We start from the raw sequence: 24952 nt of genomic DNA, 5'->3' as shown, positions 1-24952 counted from the left end.
TGTTGGTTTAATGAGAATCTGTTAACACCAATCAACTGCCCTTTCCACAGAGATGGGCCCTCAATTAGTGAGACTCAAACAGGGTTAATAAGAAATTAGCACAACAGGATCCAGTAACGTAAGACCGGTTTCCCCTCGCACAGTACGTACGTCGTGTGCATTGCTTGCTTACAAGTATACGGTTCTCTGACTGACAAAAGCCTCCTCGTCTTCGCCGTGTGAAAGCTGTGCCTCGTCTGACCTCGTGCTGCCCCTTCCAGCCTTGTCTATGAAGGCCGACGAGCGAAACTGTCCGAAGGTTTTCTCCGGACCGCTCCGTGGGCTCTGCGGGCTTTGTGGGCTCTGCGGGCTCCGCGGCCCTCGGGGATCCTGGGGGCTCCTGGGAGCCCGGGCCGCGGTCGAGGGTTTCCGCCGTGTGCCCCCGTCGCTGTCGTTACCGCTGCCGCCGCCGCCACCGCCGCCGGCAGTAGCAGTGGCATTTGAAGACAGTTGCGGGGACGGAGAGGTGTCCATGTCGTCGCCGGAGCCTCGCGCCGCTTCTCCGACCTGCAGCGAGCTCCTGTACAGCTGCACCACAGACAGACGAAATGCACGCACGGGGATAGACAGACGCGCACGCACAGGGGCAGACAACATGCACGCACAAGGACAAACAATGGGCACGCACAAGGAGAGACAATGGGCACGCACAGGGACAAACAATGGGCACGCACAAGGAGAGACAATGGGCACGCACAAGGAGAGACAATGGGCACGCACAAGGAGAGACAATGGGCACGCACAGGGACAGACAATGGGCACGCACGGGGACAAACAAGCGCACAAAACGTGGAGTGACGCAAACACGGGAGTGACGAACATTTGACGCGCGCGCAGATGCGTGTACATGAAGATGCACATGTGTGGACAATAAGCATGGACAGATACAAAGACAAAGATCCCCCGTATAACCTTTAACAGACTGTTGGGTAAAGCACCTTTGTCTCCCTAGTGGCAATGCTTACACATTGCACTCATTTGAGGCCGAGTCGACCTAGGGAAGGCCCAGGACCGGTTCGGATAATCGTCACCTGTGTTGACCATGAGCGGGAATCGAACTCGGGTCGCCGAGTTTGTAGCGCAGCGCACTAAGCGCTGCGCTCCCGTTCCCCACATGGACAGACACACGTATGGAGAGATACACGCATGGGCAGATACACACGTGGACCGATACGCTTGGTGCCTACAAGCACACGTGGACAGGCAGATGCACCCACTGGCAGATGTGAGGTACACCGGGCAGGAGTCAAAAACGTAACGTCGTCATTCACGAGCTCCCTGCACGAATGCAGCGGCTTGGATAAGGGGTCCGTTGATCACGTGGCGACGTGTCTACTGTGTGAATGACACACCTGCCTTGCGGTGCAATGGGGAGGTGCAGTATGGCAAGCAGGTTAAAGGAAATGCCTCCACTCCCCCGAGAATGTTAAAATTACAAAGACCCCCTGGTAATAGTGTAAACAGGCTGTCGGGGAAAGTGCCATTGGAGAGCATTCGTGGAGGCTGGGCACAGCACACAAAGGGGGTGGGCTTATGGCCAGTACCATAGCCGGCCGCATTTGTCTTCCCAACACTGTCAGATTGTACTAGGTATGCATCTAAGGCTGAGCTGACCTAGGAGAGGCCCAGGACAGGTGCATATGTTCGCCGCTACTCATTTTGGCCGTAAGCGGTATTTGGACCGCGGATTGCCCGGACCGTAGCGCTGCGTGCCAACCACGACGCATCGCTCCCCCATATTTTTAACAAACGCCCACTGACATGCACATATATATGTACGTACATTAAGACGTTATTGGCTGTTGGAACCTAAAATGCTTAAAGCCAGAGGCAAGGAGACAGACAGGAGTGGCAGATGACATTAAACAAAGATTGGATTTTTACTCCTGCACCACAGTGCCTGTTCTCATCATTACTAACTGCGCACTTACTTGCCAATGTGTTAAGCAAAAACAAACTCCTTCTGTTCTGATTCCGCCGTCGGGGTCACGTCATGGGACGAAGTGTCCACGCGCAACCCTTGCACACAGCCAATGTCGGGCAACGGCCCGCAGAAGGCGATATCACAGAACAACTTTTGAAATCGCTTTTTATCGACGTCCTATGCTCACTCGGGAGAAACTGCATTGTTTCCGCTTGTCCTGTTCATTACATGGCAGTCAAAGTAAAAAAGAGTGATTGTAATTCTTAGAGATAAAATGTTTTTTCCAACTTAAGCGAAAAAAAAGGTTTAAAAATGATATTTATTTTCCACAGGCATTTGACGACAAGGCCGAGACCAATAATCACCTTGCTGCACTCGAGAATATGATTTAATCACAAGCGGCTGTAATTAAAACCTAGAACAAAACCCCAAGATAACAGCAGCAGTACAAAGCTCAGTGCTTGCACCCCAAAGCCAGCCAGCTACCTTTCGACACTTGAGATTATCTTCATTGAAATAATAAAAGTAATAATTTGATTTTTTATTGTTATTTGTTTTTCGTTCATTCATGCTACGTAGCCAACCGCACTTCCGTTTAGCGCGGCTGGCTGCGTGCAGCGCGACAGAAGTTCAACGTACGCACAACGAAACATCGTATTCATGAAAAGTCGGGAAATTAAGAACGTTTGAAAAGGTGGTGAAATAAACCCAACCTTTAATGCCTTCTAAAAACCAATAAACTACGCAAACAGCATCAGCAATTCAGCAGCAGTTGCATCACAGCGAGCGGGAAAGGGAAACGCGGAGTGTTTGTTTCATTCTGCGGGCATAGTTGAGTTTTATGAATGATGGTTTTGTAATGGCCAATGAAGAGCAACTGTGAGAGATTAATTTCTACGTGGTGGTTCATCCACTCACGTTGCTTTATCCAAGAGCTTTCTTTGGAATGAAGCCAAAGCAATAACCGTAAATTTTATAACAAAATCAAGTTAAGGCCGAACAAGCATGTTTGAATACTCACGACATCTCACCGTAAACGTTAACAACACCCGACATTAATATAGTTTGCAAAGGTCTTAAACAATTCGAAGAAACCTATAATTTTCGCTTGACATTTGTGGGTGGTTTATTATCGGGCATCCCGTGTGCTTTAATTATTTATTGGGGGGGGGGGGGGGGGGGGGTAAGGAATGTGCCACAGGCAGTAGGCCCTAAGCTGCTTAGTTTCGGGCTCAGCAATCTGTGTGCTTTGCTGAGCCCTCAGAGCAGAGAGGAACCTTTCAATGATCAGCTTCCAAGAGGGCACACGAGAAGTCCCGTGTTATGCAACCGCAGCACTCTGGTGTTTTGACAAAACATCATTCAGCTCAAGTGGTAAAGTTCACCGACAGGTTTACACACACCGTGAATTGCCCCACTGGACAAAGAACCGTAATCGTAAAAAAATAAACACCCCACTTTATTTATGAACGTTCTTTACGAAGACTGGATGCAATTTTTTTTGAGAATTGGTACGACTAATACGGGTTCGCCCATGACTAAGCTTCGGTGTGACTAATACAGTAATTTGTGCATTTGGAAAGAATAAGAATAGTTTTGCTTTGAATGTTCAGCTAATTCCCTGGCAATGACTGTCTAAGGCTGAAGACTGCTTGGAAAATGCACAAGCATGTAATAATCATGTTTCATTTTACCGAGGACAGGCACGCCGAGTCCGAGGTGTATTTGTCAGGAGGGTCCTGCATCGGGTTCTTCTCTATTTCAGCCATTTCATGAGTACGTATATACATGTGGGGGGGGGGGGGGGGGGAGACCGGAGCACCCGCAGAAAACCCACGCACATGACGGGGCAACGCTCTCCCTATACAGATGGAATAAGGTGGGAGATGAGTCCGCTTGCTGTGCTGCCTTCTCTTCGCAAGCCAGGGCAAGGCACCTCGACGCCCACGTGAAAGGCAGTTTCACAACTGCTGTGCGACCCACCAAACCCTCGCTGCCTCCACAATGCTCGATTGCAGACACGTGGCCTCCTCAGAGCTCAGATAATCATTTGCTGTGGTGCCCACAAATGGCACTACCTCAATTCCCTGAAAAACACATTGTTCGGTGTGTATGTTGAACTTCTTTCGCACCGTACGTAGCCAACCGTGCTAATCGGAGGTGCAGGCGAAAGGAAACAAATTAAACACAAAAAGCACTTCTCAAGAAATGACTTTTCGTTCTAGATTTCAAAATGCATGGCTCCGGTGGCTTCCTTAATATCCGAAGGAAGAGCGTTCCAGATGGCCACATCAGCGCATCTGAAAGTGCGCGATGCGGTGACAATCTTTGCCCGATGGCTAGTGACACACATGAAGACTTCATCTTGTGCATGAACTACTAACCCTAACTGTTGGATTATGGACATGAGCCACTATACCTTACTAATAATAGCATACGACGGTTCGATTGCAACACAAGCAATCATCATCGGGTACAAATGAAAGAGAAAACAAAACTTAGTAAACTTAGAAATGTAATGCAATACAACACAGATAGTTGGCTAACATAACAGTCAACACCCTACCTGGTTGATTACGTTCTTGTAAAGATTGCTAAATTTAAGAGAGAGATTAAACACAGAACCGGAGACACATAGACAGACACGTAAGCAGAGAGAGACAACACAGAGACACACAGAGAAAAACAAACACATAGGCCCAAAGAGAAACACAGAGGCGTTGTCTCCGGTTCTGTGTTTAATCTCTCTTTTAAGTGTAGCAATCTTTGAAAGAACGTAATCAACCAAGTTTTGTTTTCGCTTTCATTTGTACCCGATGATGATTGCTTGTGTTGCAACCGAAACTTCGTATGCTATTGTTTAATTCATTAGTTTCTCTTTCTACGTGACTTTACCGAAAGAACCAAAGAATAGTTTGTAAAGTAGTCAACTGTTTGCGATTCCCCAGGCAAAGGTGAGTTTTGCAAAAGCCCCGTGACATTTACAGCATCAACACAGCAATGGTTGTGTGTGCGGTCCAACAGGTTATCAGAACATCTTCGCTAAAAAGGGTGTCGCTTGTCACCTGTGCAGTCACAGTGACCGAGACAAATCGCTGTCGCAAATCACTTTCAGGCGTTGACTGTCAGGGACGCTGCCTTGCATGGCGTAATGATTAGCGGTATAAATGGGTTCAACACAGATGGTCGGCAGGCCGTGTGTAGTGGGGCAGAGTCTGGGTACTCGTGCCTCTTCCAAGACATCTGGCTGGCGTGGAAGAGTAGGCCAGATAGCTTCTAGTGGGGCTCACTAAAGCTCTCTCTAGCCGAGGCCATTCTGCCGGCAGTGGTGTGATCCAGCAATTGCACGACTGCCCCTCTTACCTTACATTTTAATCGACTATATTGTGTCTCCACTTGGCTTTTAGCTTCGCATTGAACAGAGACGGTCACCGTATCGCCCGCATTCAGATGCGCTTCTGCGACCGTCTGGAACGCTCTTCCGTCCGATATGAGCAAGCCACTGGAGTTATGCACTTTTGAATCATCCAGATTAACAACTAACTTATTTAGAACTGCTTTTTGTGTTTAGTTTGTTGTCCTTCCCCAGCACCTACGATTAGCACGTTGACTATGTATGGTTCGAAAGAAGTTCAACATACGGTACATACATTTACAGATGCTTCTGTAGGACTTTACGTTCACACACTCAATATGTAATCTTATGGGCTTTAGAAATCCTATCGTTGAAGTCTTGTCCTGTGTAGAGGTGTATACTACTTCAGCTAGCCGGTCAGTAATCGTGAATCTATCAGATGAAAGCCCAATGAGACAATGGGTCCCTTTCGCAAGGAACACCTGGGATAAGTATGACAAAAATCACCCCGAATGTGCCCAATCTCAGCAGAAGCTAAACTCTGCAACTCCTGCCCCTTCGAGGTCAGGACTTCCGAGACGCTACAAATCTTCAAATCTCGACTAAAAATGTGGCTCTCTCTTCAGGTATTTTAAACCGCCTTTCTCACTACTTCTCCACTTGGTTATTGTTAACTATTTTCGCCTCGCAATGCATAGTGCCCTGAGAACGAGTGGTTAAGGGCGCTTTATACATTTAAATTATTATTTCAAATGTTCCGATTTCGTCATGGGCCAAGCAGAGTTGAGGCCGGTTAGTACTTCTATGATAATTTTGCGGGGGAATACCAGATGTTACAGGCGTGGGCTGTGATATGACCAAGGGGATGGCTGGTACATCCCATTGTTGGAATCCGACTGAAACATTGGCTTGAGAGTGTGGCTTTTCTGGATAAATGGAATCATTATTATCATTACTATTACCGCATACAAAATAAACTAAAGTTAAAGAGGGATTTATTTTAAAAAAATGGTGGAAAACAAATAGTTAAATCGGCAATGATGGCCTAAAGGTATATGACAAAGAATGCGATGCACATGGCTGGTCAAATCCAATAAAAGGAAGAATCCCTTTGCTAGGGCTGCAAAACCCAACGATGTGCAGCAGTAAATCACACCCGACTGAAACGCGTTAGGGCAGGTTTGTTAAACACCACTTTGTGGCTTTAAGCGTCTTTCTCTGCGTGCGTCAACAAGAAGGGGATACAAAAAGGGCTTCGAGAGTCTGGTAAGGTCCACAGCATTAAACGTCAAAGTTACGCTCGCACTGTGTCCAAACATGCTCTGGTAACTAAACATTTAGCTTTACATTGTTGTTATCAAAATGTTTTACAAAGAAAGGGTATACGATTTTAGCATTGAGAAGAGCAATTTTTGCCAGACTAAAGGACAGTATTACGTAAATGAATTTGAGAGAGACCGAGCCAGAATGAGTCATAATATGGTCAGGCACGAGACGTTTTAAAATGAGCCCTGTGACAAAGTAAAACGAAATAGCGCACCGGTGCCAACACATTTAAAAGTAAAAAAAAATATTTCCGGTAAATAACCACCATTGGATGACAAACAACAAGAGCAGGAAATGCACGACCATTTTAAAGACGAATCACACATATCGCTGATAATACACAGCGTGCATTATTCATTTGGCTCCAAAGTGCAGAGCCACATACTATCGTGTTACAGGGTGTCCTCTGATATTACCTTGAACACACTGGTACCTCTCTAACGCTGCAGTGTTTCCTGTGCAGCATAACACTATGCGAGGGGAGAAAGATGAAACCCCATTCGCGCGTCTCACCGTGGCACACGGACAACGGGTGGCCCAACCACGGCTCGCGAGCTCAGTGCAGCTCCTGGATAGCTCAAGTGCGGCTCGATTGTTATACAGATACAGTGTTTTTTTACTGTTCAATATAACCTTATTTGAAACAGGGGGAAAAAAATTGCGGAAGCAGGAGCAGCCTCGTAACACTTTCCCATGGCAGCAGACAAAACTAAGCTATCAAACTATGTTTTTCTTATTTTACCAGGCAACACCCACTGAGCTATATAACTCTTACTCTTTGGTTCTTTCGGTAAATAATTTTATTTTTAAAAAAAATATTTCATTTTATACCGACGTGACTTTACCGAAAGAACCAAAGAATATGGATCCCTGCAGTCACGAAAACTTCACATCTACATACTGTAACTCTTTTTCAGAAGCGACCTGGCTATCACAAATAATAGCTCAACGAAGTGGCTTATCACCATTTGGAAATTTATGGCAGCAGCCAAATACTCTAAACCGTGGGACCTTGAGAAAAATCTACATGAACACGGGGAGAAAGAGATATGCAAACCTCCAAATATGCAGGCGTCAGGGTCCGGATGGAACCCACGACCTCTTGCAAACCAGGCGAGGTGGTTAACATCTCGACATGAGTACTGCCGGAATACTCCTGCAGATTTCTCAATTTAAAAAACTACACCGTCAATCAGCGCGAGCGAAGTGACCCGCTCAACACAAGTATCGTGGCTCCTCGGTCATGTGCAGGTTTTGGTATGTGGCTCAGATGAGCAGAAAGTTGCTGACATATAACTAATACTGGTAGGAACGAAGTGAACCAGCCTACAATAGATTATTAAAAAGCCACTTTTAAATCAGGGTGAGTGCCGGGTGGCTAAAACGCAGAAAGTTGGCACAGTAGGGGAGGCACTGGTGGTACATCGGCTGTTCACCTCAGTCAGTCAGCCCATGGCACCAGGGGTCCGTCCCGTGACCTCCTGCCAGCGGGTGTTCAATACTTCACATGGCCTTAAAGTGCACATAGCCTGGCACGTCACCACCACTTAGTGGCGAAGGGAAGTTGTTGTTTGACCATACTTCCCCAGGAAGGTTGGTGAATGGGTTGCGGGTGAGGGCCCAGGATTGGTTCAGATATCACTCCGCTACCAATGATATTTCCCATGGAAACATCAATTATCTCACATTCATAATAATAATGAGGATTCCTTTTATTCAGCAAAGCCACACTGAGACACAATGCTTCGTTTTAAGTAAGATCCTGCATTGGGATATTTGGTCGATTCCATTAAATGAGTATGTATGCGATCTGGGTTCCATTCCCATTCACGGCCAACACCAGTAACGATTATCTGAACCGGTCCTGGGCCTCCCGTAGGTTTACTCAGCCTCAAATGAGTTCCTAATACTCTGTGCAAAATCATCACCACTAAGGATACAAAGATGGTCGGACGTGGTGCTGGCCACCCACCCCTTCATAAATACTTGCTAACAGCACTTGCCCTAACAGTCTGTTAAGGCTATACGGGGATCTTTGTCTTTTGTACGTATGTTGGACTTCTTTTGCACCGTACATCGCCAAGCGTACTAATTGGAGGTGCGAAAGTGTTTGGCTTGTTGGACGAAATTGGAGTGCCTGGAGAATCACATGCATATGAGGGGGGTAACCTGAAAGCTCCATACAAATGGATTCAGGAATCCATGGCCTTTCTGCTATCTTCCATTGATCTAACAGTCCAAGCCTGCAATGCCTGTTATGCCCAAAGAATCTTTCATCCAAGTACTAACCAGACTCATGACTGCTTAGCTTCCACAATCTGATGAGATCAGGCACATTGAGGGTAATCTGGTCATATCAATCATTGATGTTTGTATGAACCTCTTCACCGGTACCTTCTCAAATAACAGCAGCTTTTTGCGGAAGTGTGAACAATAATATTCTCAGAATTTACAGCCAGCGCTGAAGTAATCTCTTCCGACGTAGTGTCGCTCACGGGGGGTTGCTTAACCATACTTCACCTCGCTGGTCAGCACCAGTTTACTTTGGACCAGTTAAGCTATCAATTCGCCACTGATGTTATCCATGGCTGAGAATCGAACTCAGGTCGTCGGATGCATAGCACGGTTGCATTAACCGCAGCCCTAATGCTCCACCACAGGTGTGTTGGGTACACAGTGACTAACGCCAAACATCTAAATATTAAATTCAATTTGCGCAATATACAATTGTACTCAAGCAAACGATTGTACGTGCACACAATGACACGCACACATAAACGTTTTTTTTACATAACACTATACCGCCATGTTATTAAATAGTTTTGGCCAGAGGTGTTGCACAATTTGAACAAACGCTGTGACATTTTAATGGCTCTTGTTTACATAACTGGGAATGCCAGTTTGCAGAAAACGGCAACTGTTATGAAACACCTGGACCACAGATGTTACCCGTACCAACCACATGTATCTGTGTTGAACCTCACGAGGGGGGCGGGGGGTAATGGTTTAAGAGGCAAAACCGAAGGACAGTCGACCAAGACATCAAGAGCTGCCTCTCATCTCAGTGATCATAATAACGTCCTGTTGTCATTCATATTAAACCTTTTACTTAATTTAAAACGATTAACATTCCTGACAAATTATTACTATCTTTGATTTTAGCAGGTAAGGCCCGCTGAACTATATAGCTCTTCTTCAGAAGCGACCTGGCAACCACAAATGACAGCTCAATGAAGTGGCTTATCATCATCATGTGGAAATGTATAGCAGTCAAATGCTCTAAACGCACATTTCTAAATGTGGAGGGAAAAACCGGAGGAGCGGGAGAAAATGGACGAGAGCACGGGGTGAGAGACATGCAAACTCCAAATATACAGCATGCGTCAGGGTCGGGATCGAACCCACAACCTCCTTCATACCTGGGGAGCGAGTTCACATCTCGGCACAGCAGCATATCTGATATCAAGTCAAAAAAGTAGTTTCTCAAGTTCATCACCTGTTTGCAGTTCTGAGTGGTGGACGAAATATTCTACATTTTTACATAGGCGGAGAGTCTGTTCCGTATTGACAACCACTTTTGACTTCCCACAAAAGGAGTGCTCAGTGCATTGACCCTGGAGGAATGGAAGGCTGAGTCAATGCCAACATGATATTGGAACTGGGGGCCTGTTTTTATTACGAGCCACGCACTCGAAGCAACACGCCACCCGGCCAAAAAATAATAATAATACCGTACCGAACACACATTAAGTCAAATTCAATAATATGTATTACGTTCTTCAAGGCATGACCGTAACTATTGTGATCGAATTACTATTCAGATCTTCAAGTGCATCCTTCCATTACAGTCTGGTCATATGGCAAATTACTTGCAATACTATAGCTACAGTAGTACTGAATGTGTGGTGTAATTTACAATGACCAAATTACAGCCCTTTAGTCAACCTATTGCTGTCAGAACACCACCCCCATGCAATGTCAATCAGGGATTGTTTAACCACACTTCATCATGTTGCTTTTGTGCAGGCTGGTGACAAAGAGGCACAGGAATGATCCAAATATCACGGGTGGTCACACTGCTAAAAAGGAACGTATGTTGAACTTCTTTCGCACCGCACGTAGCCAACTGTGCTAATTGGAGGTGTTTGTTGATGGAATGGCAGCCAAAAGATATGAAACGTCTGAGAGAGCAACCGCCGTCGAGATGAAGGTATGAAACAGGTGCGTGTGAAGGCGTTAAACTAAAACTATTTTTATTTTACCAGGTAAAGCCCACTGAGCTGTGTAGCTCTTTTACAGAAGCGACCATGCTATCACAAATGATAGTTCAAGGAAGTGACCTTTAATCATTTGGAAATTTATAGCAGCCTAATACTCTAAATGTATGTCGATTCTAAATGTGGAGGGGAAAATCCGAGGACTCGGAGAAAAATCTACGCGACCACAGGGAGAGGGACATGCAAACTCCAAATATACAGGCATAAGGAAAAGGATCGAAACCACGACCTCCTGTATACGAGGTGAGGTAGTTACCATCTCTCCACCATGACGAGTTCAATGTCCTGGGGCATCATGACACTGTGAGTGATGATGATGTCATGGGGAAGACCTTTACCCAGCAGTGGATAGAGCATGACTGATGATTATGTTTACGATTATAAAATAAATTACCGTAAGTAGGAAACTGTAAATATTTAGCCGCGACAGAATTAATTCACTAACAGCCTCCAGTGCTAAATGCGAGTTCAAATTATCCCTGCCGTAAATTTGTATCTGAACGCCCCAAAGGCAATAAATGTTTCGCGTCATAAAATAAATGTATTCGTAATATTACTGAAAGCATTTCAATGTCAGAGTACATTACATACCATGCATATCGTATAAGTGCGCCTTTGTTTTTGTAGGGAGTGATGGTGTTGGTGGACTGTACTATACTCCAGTTGATCCAGGTTCAATGTATTGCCATTTTCTTGGTTTTTTCGGTAAAGTCACGTAGAAGGGAAGTAATAAAATAATAAAAATAAAACATAATAAAACAATTCTCACGACGTTTCGGCCACAACGCAAGCAGCCGTCCTCAGGTGAAAACCAGGTCCGTCGAGGCGACAGAGTCTGAATGAAACAGCACACGGGCTTAGAGCATATATATAAGCTGGGCGCATTGACAAAGGAATTTGCATATCAACAGGAATTTAGCATATTTATGGGAAATGCAGGAATGTAATTAGTACTGCATATGCATTATGCAGGATTAACAGCATCAAAGGGAGCTGCAGTTACAGCTGCTGCAGCAGTTGCTGCTGCTGCTGCAGTTTCTGCTGCTGTTGCAGTTGCTGCTGCTGCTGCAGTTGCTGCTGCTGCTGCACTTGCTGCTGCTGCTGCACTTGCTGCTGCTGCTGCAGTTGCTGCCTTATCCATTTTAATATAACACTATGTATTATTCTACCCACCCTAATGTGTATCATACTGCTATATGTTTACTGTACAATTACGACACCATACATTACTCTGCACACTGCACCATGCCAGTGAGTGGAACGCGGTCTGAAAGTCACCGTTAACGTGAACACAATCAGTTAAGATCCGAAATGGTTTATTACGTCCTTCCAATGATTGCTAAGCCAGAATCCATCTTCTCGGTTGAAATTGTCTCTGTGTTTGTATATGTGGATCGCCTCATGAACGAATCTCTCATGATAGCCAGATGGCTTGCAGAGAACCTCTGTCTTGGAGAAGTCAATGTCATGTGAGCCCGCTGAATTGTAACAGTGATCTGCCACGGCTGAGGTGTTTGTCCTACCGTGTTTCAGGTCTGCCTTATGTTCACGGATGCGGTCCGAGACATGTCGTTTGGTTTCTCCAATGTAACTGCTACCACAGAGGAAACTTAGTTTGTAGACGCCAGGGTACTGTATGTCTGGAACCACATCTTTTACAGACGGGACCAGATCACGGATTTTATGTACTGTGTTGAATCGGACCTGGATCTTGTGTTTAATCAGGATTTTGGAGATCTTTTTTGTGACCCCAGCAATGTAGGGTAAGGTGATGGTCTTGAAAGGCTCCTCAACAGGATCCTTCTTGATGGTTGGAGTGATGGCTTTGCGGATTGTGTAGTCGGAGTAACCATTAGCCTTAAGAGCTTGGCGTACGTGTTTGAGTTCACTGGAAATGTGTTCATGGTCGGAGATGCATTGGGCTCTATGATATAGAGTCTTGATGAGGGCATTCTTCTGGGATGGATGGTGGTGGGAATCCGGTTTTAGATAAGCATCCGTGTGGGTGGCTTTCCTGTAGACAGAGTGGCTCATTGAACCATCAGGTCTCCTTTTGATTAGGACATCCAAAAAGGGTAGCTTGCCATCATTTTCGACTTCCATGGTGAATCTGATGGCTGGGTGTATGGAATTGATGTGGTCGAGAAATTGGTCTAGAGCAGGCCGGCCATGTGGCCAGATGACAAAAGTGTCGTCTACGTACCTCTTCCATAAGGTCGGGCGTAGAGTGGCAGTCTGGATGGCGTCCGTCTCAAATTTCTCCATGAAGATGTTGGCTACAACCGGAGATAGGGGGGAGCCCATTGGGGTGCCCTCAATTTGCTTGTAGAAGGTTCCATTCCAGGTGAAGTATGTATTGGTTAAGCAGTGTCTCACCAGGGGGGGTACCCCAGCATTCAGTCCTTGATGAACCAAGTCTTCAATGATTGCGATGGTGTCAGGCACAGGCACCTTGGTGAACAAGGAAACCACATCAAAACTGACAAGCAGGTCGTCTGGGGACAGGGCAATCCCCTTGATTGTCGATACCAGGTCAGTAGAGTTTAGTACTGCAGAGGTGGTTTTTCCAGTGAAAGGCCGTAGGATTTCGGACAAAAAACGAGCCAGTTTGTAAGTGGGGGAGTTGATAGTAGAGACAATGGGACGAAGAGGTGTATCTTCTTTATGTATCTTTGGCAAGCCGTACAATCTTGGTGGCCTGGCTGCAGAAGGTTTCAACGAGAACTGTTTGGTCTGATAAATTAATGCGGTTGAAGCAGAAATGATGTTGTTGGTTTTGGAGACGAGGCTGTTGGTGGGGTCTCTTTTTATTTTTGTATAGCTGCCATCGTTGAGTAGTTCTTGAATTTTGTTGTTGTATTCTATTTTGTCCATGATGACAGTGGCATTGCCTTTGTCGGCTGAGAGGATGACAATGTCATCCCTCTTTTTTAATTGAGCTAATTCAAAACGCTCATCTTTGCTAATGTTGCTAGCTGGCATCTTAGCGTTTTTGAGGGTTACAGAGATTTCAGATCTTGCTACGTCTGCAGCGATGTGACTCAAGCCCTTGAGAGCTACATCTACTCGAGCAATTATATCATTAACTGGTATGTGTAACTGCAGCTCCCTTTGATGCTGTTAATCCTGCATAATGCACATGCATATGCAGTACTAATTACATTCCTGCATTTCCCATAAATATGCTAAATTCCTGTTGATATGCAAATTCCTTTGTCAATGCGCCCAGCTTATATATATGCTCTAAGCCCGTGTGCTGTTTCATTCAGACTCTGTCGCCTCGACGGACCTGGTTTTCACCTGAGGACGGCTGCTTGCGTTGTGGCCGAAACGTCGTGAGAATTGTTTTATTATGTTTTATTTTTATTATTTTATTACTTCCCTTCTACGTGACTTTACCGAAAAAAACCAAGAAGATGAATCCCTGCAGTCACGAAAGCTTTAAATCGAAATGTATTGCCATTGTGTTGTTGAGAGGCAATTGGTATGTTTCTGAACCTTGTGCCTTCTCCTAGGTTTGCAAAGTATAAAAATAATTCAGATCCTTATTTCAACCAGGTGAGAGCCCATTGGGACTAAAGGTATATTTTTGTTGTTGTTGCAAAAGAGACCTGGGCTGCATAGCGAAACATGAGAACACAAAATAAATTTTCGATAAGAAAATTCAACTCAAGATATCCCGTATATTAACCCTCATATTAGAGCGATTAAAACAAACCAATTCACCGTGGTGACGATCATCATTGGCCACGATCTGTCCACTGGTTGACGGAGGTCATTTCCATTCCGTCACAGTCTCATAATGGTGGCGAGATGTTATCTACCTCGCCTGGTATACAGGAGGTCATGGGTGCGATCCTAACTCCCGACGCCTGTTATATATTTCGAGTTCGCACGTTCTCCCTACGGTCGCGTTAATTTTTCTCCGGGTCCTCCGGTTTTTCCCTCCACATTTAGAATCACGCGTTTCGAGTATTTGGCTGCTGATATACATTTACACATAAGCGACTTCAATCTTGATTGGAAGCTTTCGTGACTGCAGGAATAGATCACGACGTTTCGATCGCAACATCTGATGACGATTGCTTGTGTCGCGATCTAATCATCGCATCGTGATCTATTATTTTTCCACCTACGTGACTTTCCTGAAAGAACCAAAGAGTATAAGCCACTTCGTTAAGCTATCATTTTTGGTCGCTTCAGAAAAAGAGCTATACACAGTGGGCCTTACCTGGTAAAATAAATAATTCAGCAATTAATCTAGCTCTTGTAACGTGAGCTCATTGCTCCATCTCTCATTGCATGTCTACTGCATAGGGACTTGTAAGCAGCAAAAAGCAGGTTGATTACTAGCAATTCAGAAAGGGTTACCTTCCGGAGAAATATGTAACCTAAACGCACGATAAGAGACAAAATCTTAACATAAATTAAATTATGTTATTCCACATCAATTTAATTGTATATACCAGGATTCAAAACCATGAAGCGGAGGTTCCAAATGTCACATTTAAAGAAGTAATCCCTGCCCTTCAAAGCACGAAAGAAGAGAGAGCTCATGCATCAGATGGCACAACTGTGGACATCACCAAAGAAGCAGGACCAGTTGTTGAAACTAATTTGGCAGAGATATTTATGTTTACAAGTAAATCAAATTCCTCAATCATTGAATTGTTCCTCAATAATGGTGAAAAACTTACCTAGCAATTAAAAGACCCATTTGCTTTTTTTTGCATGGATATCAATTGTTCACGAAGATTATTACAAGCAAAATAACACAAACTTTCGAAGCTAACCAACCTCATGAGCATCCCTGTTTGAGGAAAGCGTTTTCTACCATCAATTGCATACAACCCATCAATCAGAATATGGAAAATATGAATGAATATGAAATACAGGCAATCATACCCAGCCTTGCAGAGTATGGAAATACATTTTACTCATTGGAAATTAATGCAGTTATCCACGTTCATGGCCTAAATACATATTTAGAAGTTATTTAAAAAAACATGTAAGAAAACCAATTCGAAAAATGGAACAGCTACACTAGATTTTTATAAAGAAATAAAATAAATTAATATCAGGTGTAAGTTTAACACGAAGCAAACACGGACAATATATGGACTAGCTGGGTAAGAACAGTCAAAAGCATTTGAGCTCAAATGTTCAAAGCAAAAAAATATATATACTGTAGTTCATCATAGAAGACTGATTGAGAGGGAACACATGTTAATTATACGAGATCCCCAAACAGTTCTAAGTTGGTCCTCAAGCGTAGCGAGTTGCTGGCCTCAGCTGGGTCACCAATGACCGCACAAAAATACAATCACATCAAACATGGATCTGCATCAATTGTATCTGAATTCCATCTCTCAGAATAAATATGTATTATTAGATTTTGACTGATGGGAAAGTGCTGCCCCCTACCGTCTGGCCCCCAGTATACTTTGGAAGGATCTCAACGGCAGCTTTTTGACATCCCCTTGCCTTGGCCATTCTGTAATGTGTACGTTTGCACTGCCGTGGCGGGAGATCCGACTGCATACTTTGTCTTACGAAATGACACCGACGGCATAGCTAAGATAAAACACTGGGGGGGGGGGGGGGGGAGGATGTGACTAATATTAATTTGTGGGGGTGTCAATTATGTGGTTGAAATAAAAGCAGACCATGTACTGACCCTTAAAGGAACTTTTAAAATAAATCGGTTATCAGTTTGATGAATTATGATGTTTACACACTGGTTTTTTCCCTCCAGGTAATGTGAACATCACACTACTGTCTCATAAGTGATATGGGCACCACGGTGGCGAGATGCTATCTGCCTAGCCTGATATGCAGGAGGCCATGGGTTCGATCCCGACCCCGATGCCTGTTGTATATATGGATTTTGCATGTTCTCCCGTGGTGGCATGGATTTTTCTCCGCGTCCTCGGGTTTTTCCCTCCACATTTAGAAACACGATAAGCCACTTCGTTGGACTATTCATTTGTGGCCAGGTCGCTTCTGAAAAAGAGTTACATAGCTCAGTGGGCCTTACCTGGTAAAATTAAAAATAGTTGAAAATGCCAGTATTTCAGTCTTGAGATAACAATTGGATGATCTAATGTGTCAAAAGGCTTTTGATGGGTCAATGAAGACGGATACACATATTTGATTCTCATCTTAAATGATGTTGGTATCATAAAAGTGCTCAAAGCAACGTATGTGGCGCTAAGCACTGGCATAAGCCAGATTGCTTTGAATTTATGATAAATCCTGCCTCTAAACAATACCAATTATAAAACAGTTGCTGATCTACTAAATTAACCAGGATACTTGGCTGTATGCACAGATTTGATATTCGTCTGCACTGTAGTTATGTACTGATTACTACTCCACACTTTTAATAGGGATGCTAATTTTCAAACACGAGGTACCAAAATAAAAATGATTGACAGCTGAAAAAGATGCGTGTTTTTTGGACCACAATGGTACTTCAGGAGCAATTTGAAGAATTTGGGGCAGAGCATGTTGTTGTTTCTGGTTAATCACAATGCTCTAGGGTGGTCAGGCTATTCTATACTGCCTACAAATGAAAGGGTTAAGGGGCAGCCCTGCAACCGCTTGCTCATGCCATTGTTAGTAGAAGGACCTCCACTAAAGGGAGCTATAGAGAGCCCCTTTAGAGGTAACCAGTGAGCTATTGGCCAGTTACCCTGGGCACCAGGGTGTCGAGATGTTAACTACCTCGCCTGGTATGCATTAGGTCGTGGGTTCGATCCCAACCCTGACGCCTAATGTATATTTGGAGTTGTTCTCTGCGGAACATTTGGCCTCCTCTTTAACGCTGACCAGACATCTTGCAAGAGGTGGATGTAACCCATACTTTACCCCACCCGCACATGTACCCTTTGGATGACTACCTGTGGTGGTACCCATTTATAGGGCTGAGTGGCCAGAGGTGGGGGTGGGGGGGTATTTAAGATGCTTTGCCCCATTGTTTAAACGGCAGTGCCTGGAGATTAAAGTCCAGGGCGCTAACCAATTAAACCACAGCAGCATTCCAAACAGAAAGATATGAAATAAAAGTGACCATGCCATGAAGCCCGAGAGCTCGGATGTAGCAAAGTAAATGGTATGAGAGGCCCCTGTTGCCAATGGCATTGCCTGCTTCACCAAAGTGTGATTTTTATGACCTGTAAAATGTTTTCCTCCCCCTGCGGACTTTGTTGTTGTTCAGTTTAACACGTAGGCTTAATAATTGAATACAGTTTTTTTGGGTTAGTATTATTTATTGTTGTTTACTAAAATACCTATCATGTGAAGTGTTATTTGTGATAGCCAACCCAAACGTTACTTTGGATAAGTGTTGAGTCACCAATTAACATTTATAAAGGTAATTTAAAGTGTCTTAATTTTTTTTTTTAAGTTTTGGGATGATCCAATAGATGTTTGTCCACGCTGTATGGCAGAGGTATGGACTCGAGTCATGTGACTTGGACTCGAGTCATGAATTTGATGACTTCAGACTCGACTTGGACTTGCATAACAATGACTTTGTCCCACCTCTGAGGTGTGGACTCGAGTCATGTGACTTGGACTCGAGTCAGACTCGAGTCATGAATTTGATGACTTCAGACTCGACTTGGACTTGCATAACAATGACTTTGTCCCACCTCTGAGGTGTGGACTCGAGTCATGTGACTTGGACTCGAGTCAGACTCGAGTCATGAATTTGATGACTTCAGACTCGACTTGGACTTGCATAACAATGACTTTGTCCCACCTCTGCTGTATGGCAACATGTTCAGAAGATGAATGCCAATGTCGAGGTCAGCTAGTCAAGAAAAGGCTTCAAGACACAGCTTGTTCAGATTTGCTACGACTCAATAGATGGAGCGCAGACCACCGTGGTGATTTCATTTTCCGAGGTCAGCCCCAGGCCTACTTTATATGCTAATTTCACCCAACTCTGGTGTGACCCAAGGGTTATGTCTATTTTTTTTTTTACAAGATATGTATGGATGTTAATTGTTTAGAAGCAAGTATTTTTTATTGACCTTGCAGATTCTGTATTTGGGGATACCAAAATGCTTCACCCAATTTATTTGAGCTATGCATGCAGTTTGCTAACAAAGCGGTGGCAGGTGTTGTGTCAGACTCCACGTGGAGTCACATTGCCCTTAGCCTGGCACAGCTGTCGTGGTGACATCGCTGCTGTTATTGTTTGTTGCTGTATAAGCAATTGCTAAAGGCATCTCCTCAACATGATTCTTTGTCTAAGTCTGTTCGTCAGTTTGTGGATTTTAAAAGTGCTTTCAACTATTTACAACCTTGTTTGAACCAGTTAATTTGGATTGCTATTTATACACATTGCTGTTTACAGGTACGGGTAAACGTTGCTTATCAACAGTGCTTATCAAGGAGGGGTCAATGGGCGAACCTTTTAGACATATCGTCACAGTATTTATACAAAGATCACCCGTATAGCCTTAACAGACTGTAGGAGCAAGTACTGTTTGCGAGCACCAATGAAGGTCGGCACGACACACGAGGGGTGGGTGGCCAGCATCACGCCCTACCGCCTTTGTCTCCCTAGTGGCGATATTCACACATTGCACCAGGTACTCTTTTGAGGCTGAGTTGACCAAGGAGAGGCCCAGGACCAGTTCAGTTCAGATCGTCGCTGGGTTCGTAGCGCAACACACACACAGGTAAAATGGTAAAGGTTCAACCCTGCAATTACGTGTTCAATTGATCAATGTATACTTGTCCGCACATTCGATTAGAATGGTTGACTACGTATGGTGCGAAAGAAGTTCAACGTACATACATAAGTTATAACACAGAAAGTTACGTTTAGCTAGTTACCCAGCTAGCTTGCAAGGGAGATGCGTGGTGCGTCAGCACATAGCAAGAACAACATCAAAGTCATCCGTACAGAACAGCAGGCAACAAGGAAACATGCCGATGCTGGCAGAAAGACCTCCACTGGATAGCCTCTCCAGAGAGCATTTGGCCTACTCTTCTACAATGGAAAAGGTAAGAGCACTCACATTTTAACCCACCACATGCAACCAACAACACAACAAGAACCGCCGTACACCACTAAGTGACGGTGACATCGCCATGGCGCTTGTGCCATGCTAGGTGCACTTTCTGCACACCACAGGAGCTTCCCATATACACACAACCATAACATGGCGTTGTCAGTTCTATGAAGCCTCTTCCAGACAGGATTTGCCAGCAGCTTCAAATTAAAATCTCACTTTGTTCGGGCAGAGTTAGGACGACACAGCTTGGGACATAATTACTCCAGAAAACCCACAGCCTAATTTAGGGATAAAGTACAGTCTAAAACGGGCACATGTTTGAATGAATCATGTACTTTGTCTCTGTGCGGTTTCCAACATCTCACCTTGTAGAAAAAAACTTTTACGCAGTTATGTACGGCAGTTCAAACCACGGTGCAAGTTTTTTAAATCCCCAACCTTTGCCGACCCATCATTATAAATGGGTACATAACAGTTCGTCGACTGGCAGGTCAAGTGTGCTGGGCTAACGTGTGGGTAAGCCCAACACTCTTCCAAGACGTTTGGCCAGTGTGGAAGAGTAGGCAAAAAGGCCCTACAGAGGGCTCCTCGAGCGCTCCCTCTAGTGGAGGCCCGTCCACCCGTAATAATTGCAGGGCTGCACCTTTACCCTTCATACAGCGTCATTAATAGCTGATTGTATATAGCGTGTAATACAAAATAATTCATTATAATTTTCGGCCCCCTTGTCAATTCTTTATCAAGCAAGCTGTTTGTTTGGTCCACTGCTGCATGAAGGCATCCCCTTGCCGTGCCGGGCTATCAATGCCACACACGGCACAAATATATATCTTAGTTCCCCATTATGTTTACGTAGACTGTCCTTTAGTTGCATACGTGTTTTAACGTTTTAATTTTATGCTAAGGTAGCGCTTGACATTTCACAGGTTAGTGCCAGACACATTTATTGCAATGAACAAAACACATTTCTCAGTGAGTGTCGTGGCAAGGCTCATGTGGTAATGTCAAAGCAATGTATTTTAGATGTGAATTAAAGTGATGCACATTTTAAGGAGCACGGTTTTCATTTTGACTCCCAAGGCTCAAGACTCGGTCAAAAGTCTGTCAAAGATAACGCACAATACAGTCTAACACGTAGTCGGAGGCTTTCAGTGGCGGGTTTAACGACACATTTATATTTACGCGATCTAACCCCAAAAAAACCTCGATTATGCACCATGCAATATTAACGCAATGAGAGAGACATTAAGATAATACATTAACGTAACAATGATAAAGCATGAATAATACGTGATTTTCGATCACTTGAAAATGCACCATTGGGAACTGGTTCAGAATAATTTCGCTGATGTCACTTGTCAAATTTTTATCAGCTGTTGCCAGGAATCGAACTTGGATCACTGGGTTTACCATGCAGTACGCTACTCACTGTGCCACCGTTAACAAACGCATAGTACTTTCGTGCATAAAGTATCATGTGTTGTGAATAACACCAACATAGCGTGGCAGAGTATTAATTATTTAAAAGCAAGTGTCAAATGTATTACACCGGGTTTTTTTTACAGACGGTGTTAACTGAATGCTATTTTAAAGGTGAAGAAGTATCAGAGCTTAGGAAGATAGCAGGGTTGAAGAGTGTATTGAAACATGCGGTTTAAGACAAGTTCGCAGTGCACTGAAATCCATAACGTGTGGTCTGTGCTGGTGTCAACCCCCTTTCATATCTCCTCTGTGTGCACCTGCTATCGTTTTGTTGATGAAACACTTTTGGAAGAAAGAAGGTGAAGTTAACATAATATTGAAGTTAAATTAATATTGAGACACGTACGTCGGACTTCTTTCGCGCCGTACGTGCTAATCGGAGGTTGGCGGGTAAGTGTCACCAAAGGTGTGCGTGCGTGCGCGTCTCACCTCTAGGTCCGCGCCGCTCTCCGACGGGAACTCCTGTTCGGGTGGAGGGGACGAGGGCTCTGCGTAGGAGCGCCTGTTCCGGACGATGCTGACCGAGCTGCGCGGGACAGCCACTGCCTCTCTGCGGGGTTTCGGTGTTTTTGATGTTCGGAGGGGAGAGTGGGAGACACACGCACGCACGGAGACAAACAAAGACAAAGATCCCCCCCCCCACCACGGTATAGCCTTTACAGACTGTAGGGGCAAGTGCTGTTCGCTGGGCACTGCGCAGAGACACAGGTACGCATGCATGCACACGCACGCCTTGTGTGGGCGTGACAAATGACCAGCGGCAGTCATTTCCCCCCTAGGTGCAAGTTTGGTTGTTGGTGCAACTGTGTGGTTGGCATGTCGGGTGTTCCCGTTTAAAGAGGGTGTGTTAGTAGTAGTAACCATGCTGCCATAGTAAGCTCGGACGGTGTTTCTGAAGAAGTGTCTATTGTTGTAAACTGGTGACTTTAGATTTCAATCGGTGGCCTTTATTTGATAGATAAAGGCTGATGACGCCAGTGATGGTGATGATGAAGATGTTGATAATGAATGGCTTTTAATTACGAAGCGTGTGTCCCTTGCTCGGAAGAACTGGGGTAACATACACTAACATGGCATTGTGACACTGGCGAACAAATACATGTATCTAAAAACAGTACAGTATATAAAATTCAGTATTGCATATATTGTGACTGCCATTGTTGCTACTTTTTATCATGAATAAACCAACAACATCCAGTTCACTAAACAAATCAGATATTAGTCATTATGATGCTACATATTGAGGCTATCGACATCATATTGACTGACGAGAACACCAATGAGGCTTGAGCAGCATATGTCTTATGTGTGCACGTTGAACTTCTTTCACACCGTACGTAGCCAACCGTGATAATCGGAGTCGAGGGCTAGTGTGGTGGTGGTGCGGTGTGTGTATGTTGAACTGAGATGAGGGAGGCTGACGTTTAATTGTAGAGCGAGGTCAATTTGAAAGGTGTGCAACGCTGCAGAGGTGCCGTAAGGCATGCGCGCACCAAATCACTTTGGCTATTGGCTGTCTGCTCGGTGGGCCACGTGGTACAAAAGGGCCCTTGTAAAGTGGTGGGGGAAAAAAATCAGCCGTTCAAGTGCCGCACTGTTGAGCTTTTTTGATAGTGGTGTTCTGCAAATACAATACTTATGGACTGGCACATTGCAGTAGGAGTTGTATCTTCCCACATTTTGTGGAACGTTACATTCCACAACAGAAGTTAGTTTTATGAGTCAGCATCGTTCAAGCATACCCTATTAATAATTATATATAACCCTTGACCCGGACAAGCCTGCATATTCAGTTGTTTTTTAAAGATAACTTTGACTATCATGATTAAAAATACACGTGCAAGTAGCGGACAATGTTCTTTAAAATCGCGGTAGGTACTTGAAGGATTTGTATTTGTAATAAATGTCAGTTTTGTTACAATGGCTGAGGTTAACTCTGCAGATGACAAGGTCACCAGGGCCATCATTGTCACATTATCATCTTCAGCTTCAGTATTGTCAATTAACTCCACGAGTATAACTTGCTCATTTATTAAAATGTATTGCTCCGTCGTTGAATCCAATTTAGGCACATACGAAGCATTTTTCAGATCACTTGTATCTATTTTACTGGCAGGTGCCCTTATTGCAGTCCATTTAAGTAGAGTAGTTGGATTTAGTTTGCGAATGTAGATAACATATCTATTTTTCGTAGTAGAGGTTTCTTTGTAAATGTGGTTAATTTTACTCTCCAACACAACCGTTGTGCTGAACTAGTAACAAATCGCCATGTTTTGTTTATGTGACAAACCTTACTAATTTGCTGTGTCGGGTGGCAGCGGCGGGTTTAACGACACAATTATATTTACGCGATCTAACAACGACAAAATCTCTATTATGGATTATATTGGTGGCGAAAGCCTATGTGTTAAACTGATATCTCTATTTTCTTTGGACTGCACTGGCTTTGCTTGAGTTTGTATATAATTTCCCACTGCACAAGACCAAACGGATGACAAGCCGCAAGCACTGTAGAAAACGCAAGCGCACCGCCGACACAAGAGAGTGTACAGCCTGTTTGTCCACTGCTGGATGAGGGCCTGTCCAGGCTGCGCAGATCGTGAGGGTTCTTTCACCATACTTCACTACGCTGACAGAGTGCGGGTTGGTGAATGTGGGGGGGGGGGGGGTGAGTACAGTACAACAACGGATTTTGCCACAATGCCCTCTGCTGCCCACAATCCTGAAAAACACCAGGATTATCGCTGGTGGTCGCCAACCAGGGCTCAACTCTGTTTAGCCTCCCAGGCCCCGACAGGATGGGGGTGCATTCCGGTTGACTTGCTCACACAAAACACAAAAAAACACCTCCAATCCAAAAGTATACTGTACTCTAAATGTATTAGTCTCGGGTTCTCAGCCAAATAAGTTTGTTTAACTAATACAGACCGTACACCCCACCGCTTAACCGTCCATTGGATGTCCCATCTGTTGCTCTGGTACCTTTTAGAATTGTCCTTTAAGATGATGCCCATAAAAGGTAAAGGTGCAGCTTTTACCATAGCTTGCTCATGCCACTGCATGTGGCAAGGCGCCTCCGCTAGAGGGAGCTCTAGCAAGAACACTATATTGATGACTAAACTATACAATTTTAAACTATGTTACTAGGTGAGCCACAACTAAGCTATATAGCTCTTTTTCAGAAGCTACCTGGCCACAAATAATGGCTCAACGAAGTGGCTTATCTCATGCAAATGTAAAGCAGTCAAATACTCTAAATGCGTGATGTTGATTCTAAATGTGGAAGGAAAAACCAGTGCACCCAGAGACAAACCCACGTGACCACGGGGAGAGAGACACGCAAACTCCAAATAAACAGGCGTTGGGGGGTCAGGATCGAACCCATGACCGCCTGTATACCAGGTGAGGTAGTTAACATCTCGTCACCATGGTGCCCTAAACAGGGTCATTGCCCTAAACGCTAGCTTTTTCTTTATTTTAAAGCTGTGTTATTTACAAATGTGTTGCGTTTGTGTAT

General features: G+C 44.4%; 1 protein-coding gene across 2 annotated transcripts in view; it reads right to left on the bottom strand.

Moving 5' to 3' along the window:
• The window catches only part of LOC133354668 (zinc finger protein ZIC 5-like), a 46985-nt gene that overhangs the window by 1619 nt on the left and 20414 nt on the right, over positions 1 to 24952 (bottom strand). The window contains exons 2-3 of one of the 2 annotated variants that reach the window (XM_061571704.1): positions 21865 to 21985; positions 173 to 567 (exon numbers count right to left, since the gene is read on the bottom strand). In XM_061571704.1, coding sequence (XP_061427688.1) covers positions 173 to 567; positions 21865 to 21985 — 516 coding nt within the window. The remainder of the gene's footprint in view (positions 1 to 172; positions 568 to 21864; positions 21986 to 24952) is intronic. The other variant, XM_061571714.1, reaches the window with a different exon arrangement.

Source organism: Lethenteron reissneri, chromosome 6, assembly GCF_015708825.2.
Source record: "Lethenteron reissneri isolate LAM-NWPU_2019-01 chromosome 6, ASM1570882v1, whole genome shotgun sequence".
In the NCBI taxonomy this organism is placed as follows: Eukaryota; Metazoa; Chordata; class Hyperoartia; order Petromyzontiformes; family Petromyzontidae; genus Lethenteron; species Lethenteron reissneri.
Note: the sequence above shows the minus strand (reverse complement) of the source record. Positions and strands in the feature narration are given on the sequence as shown.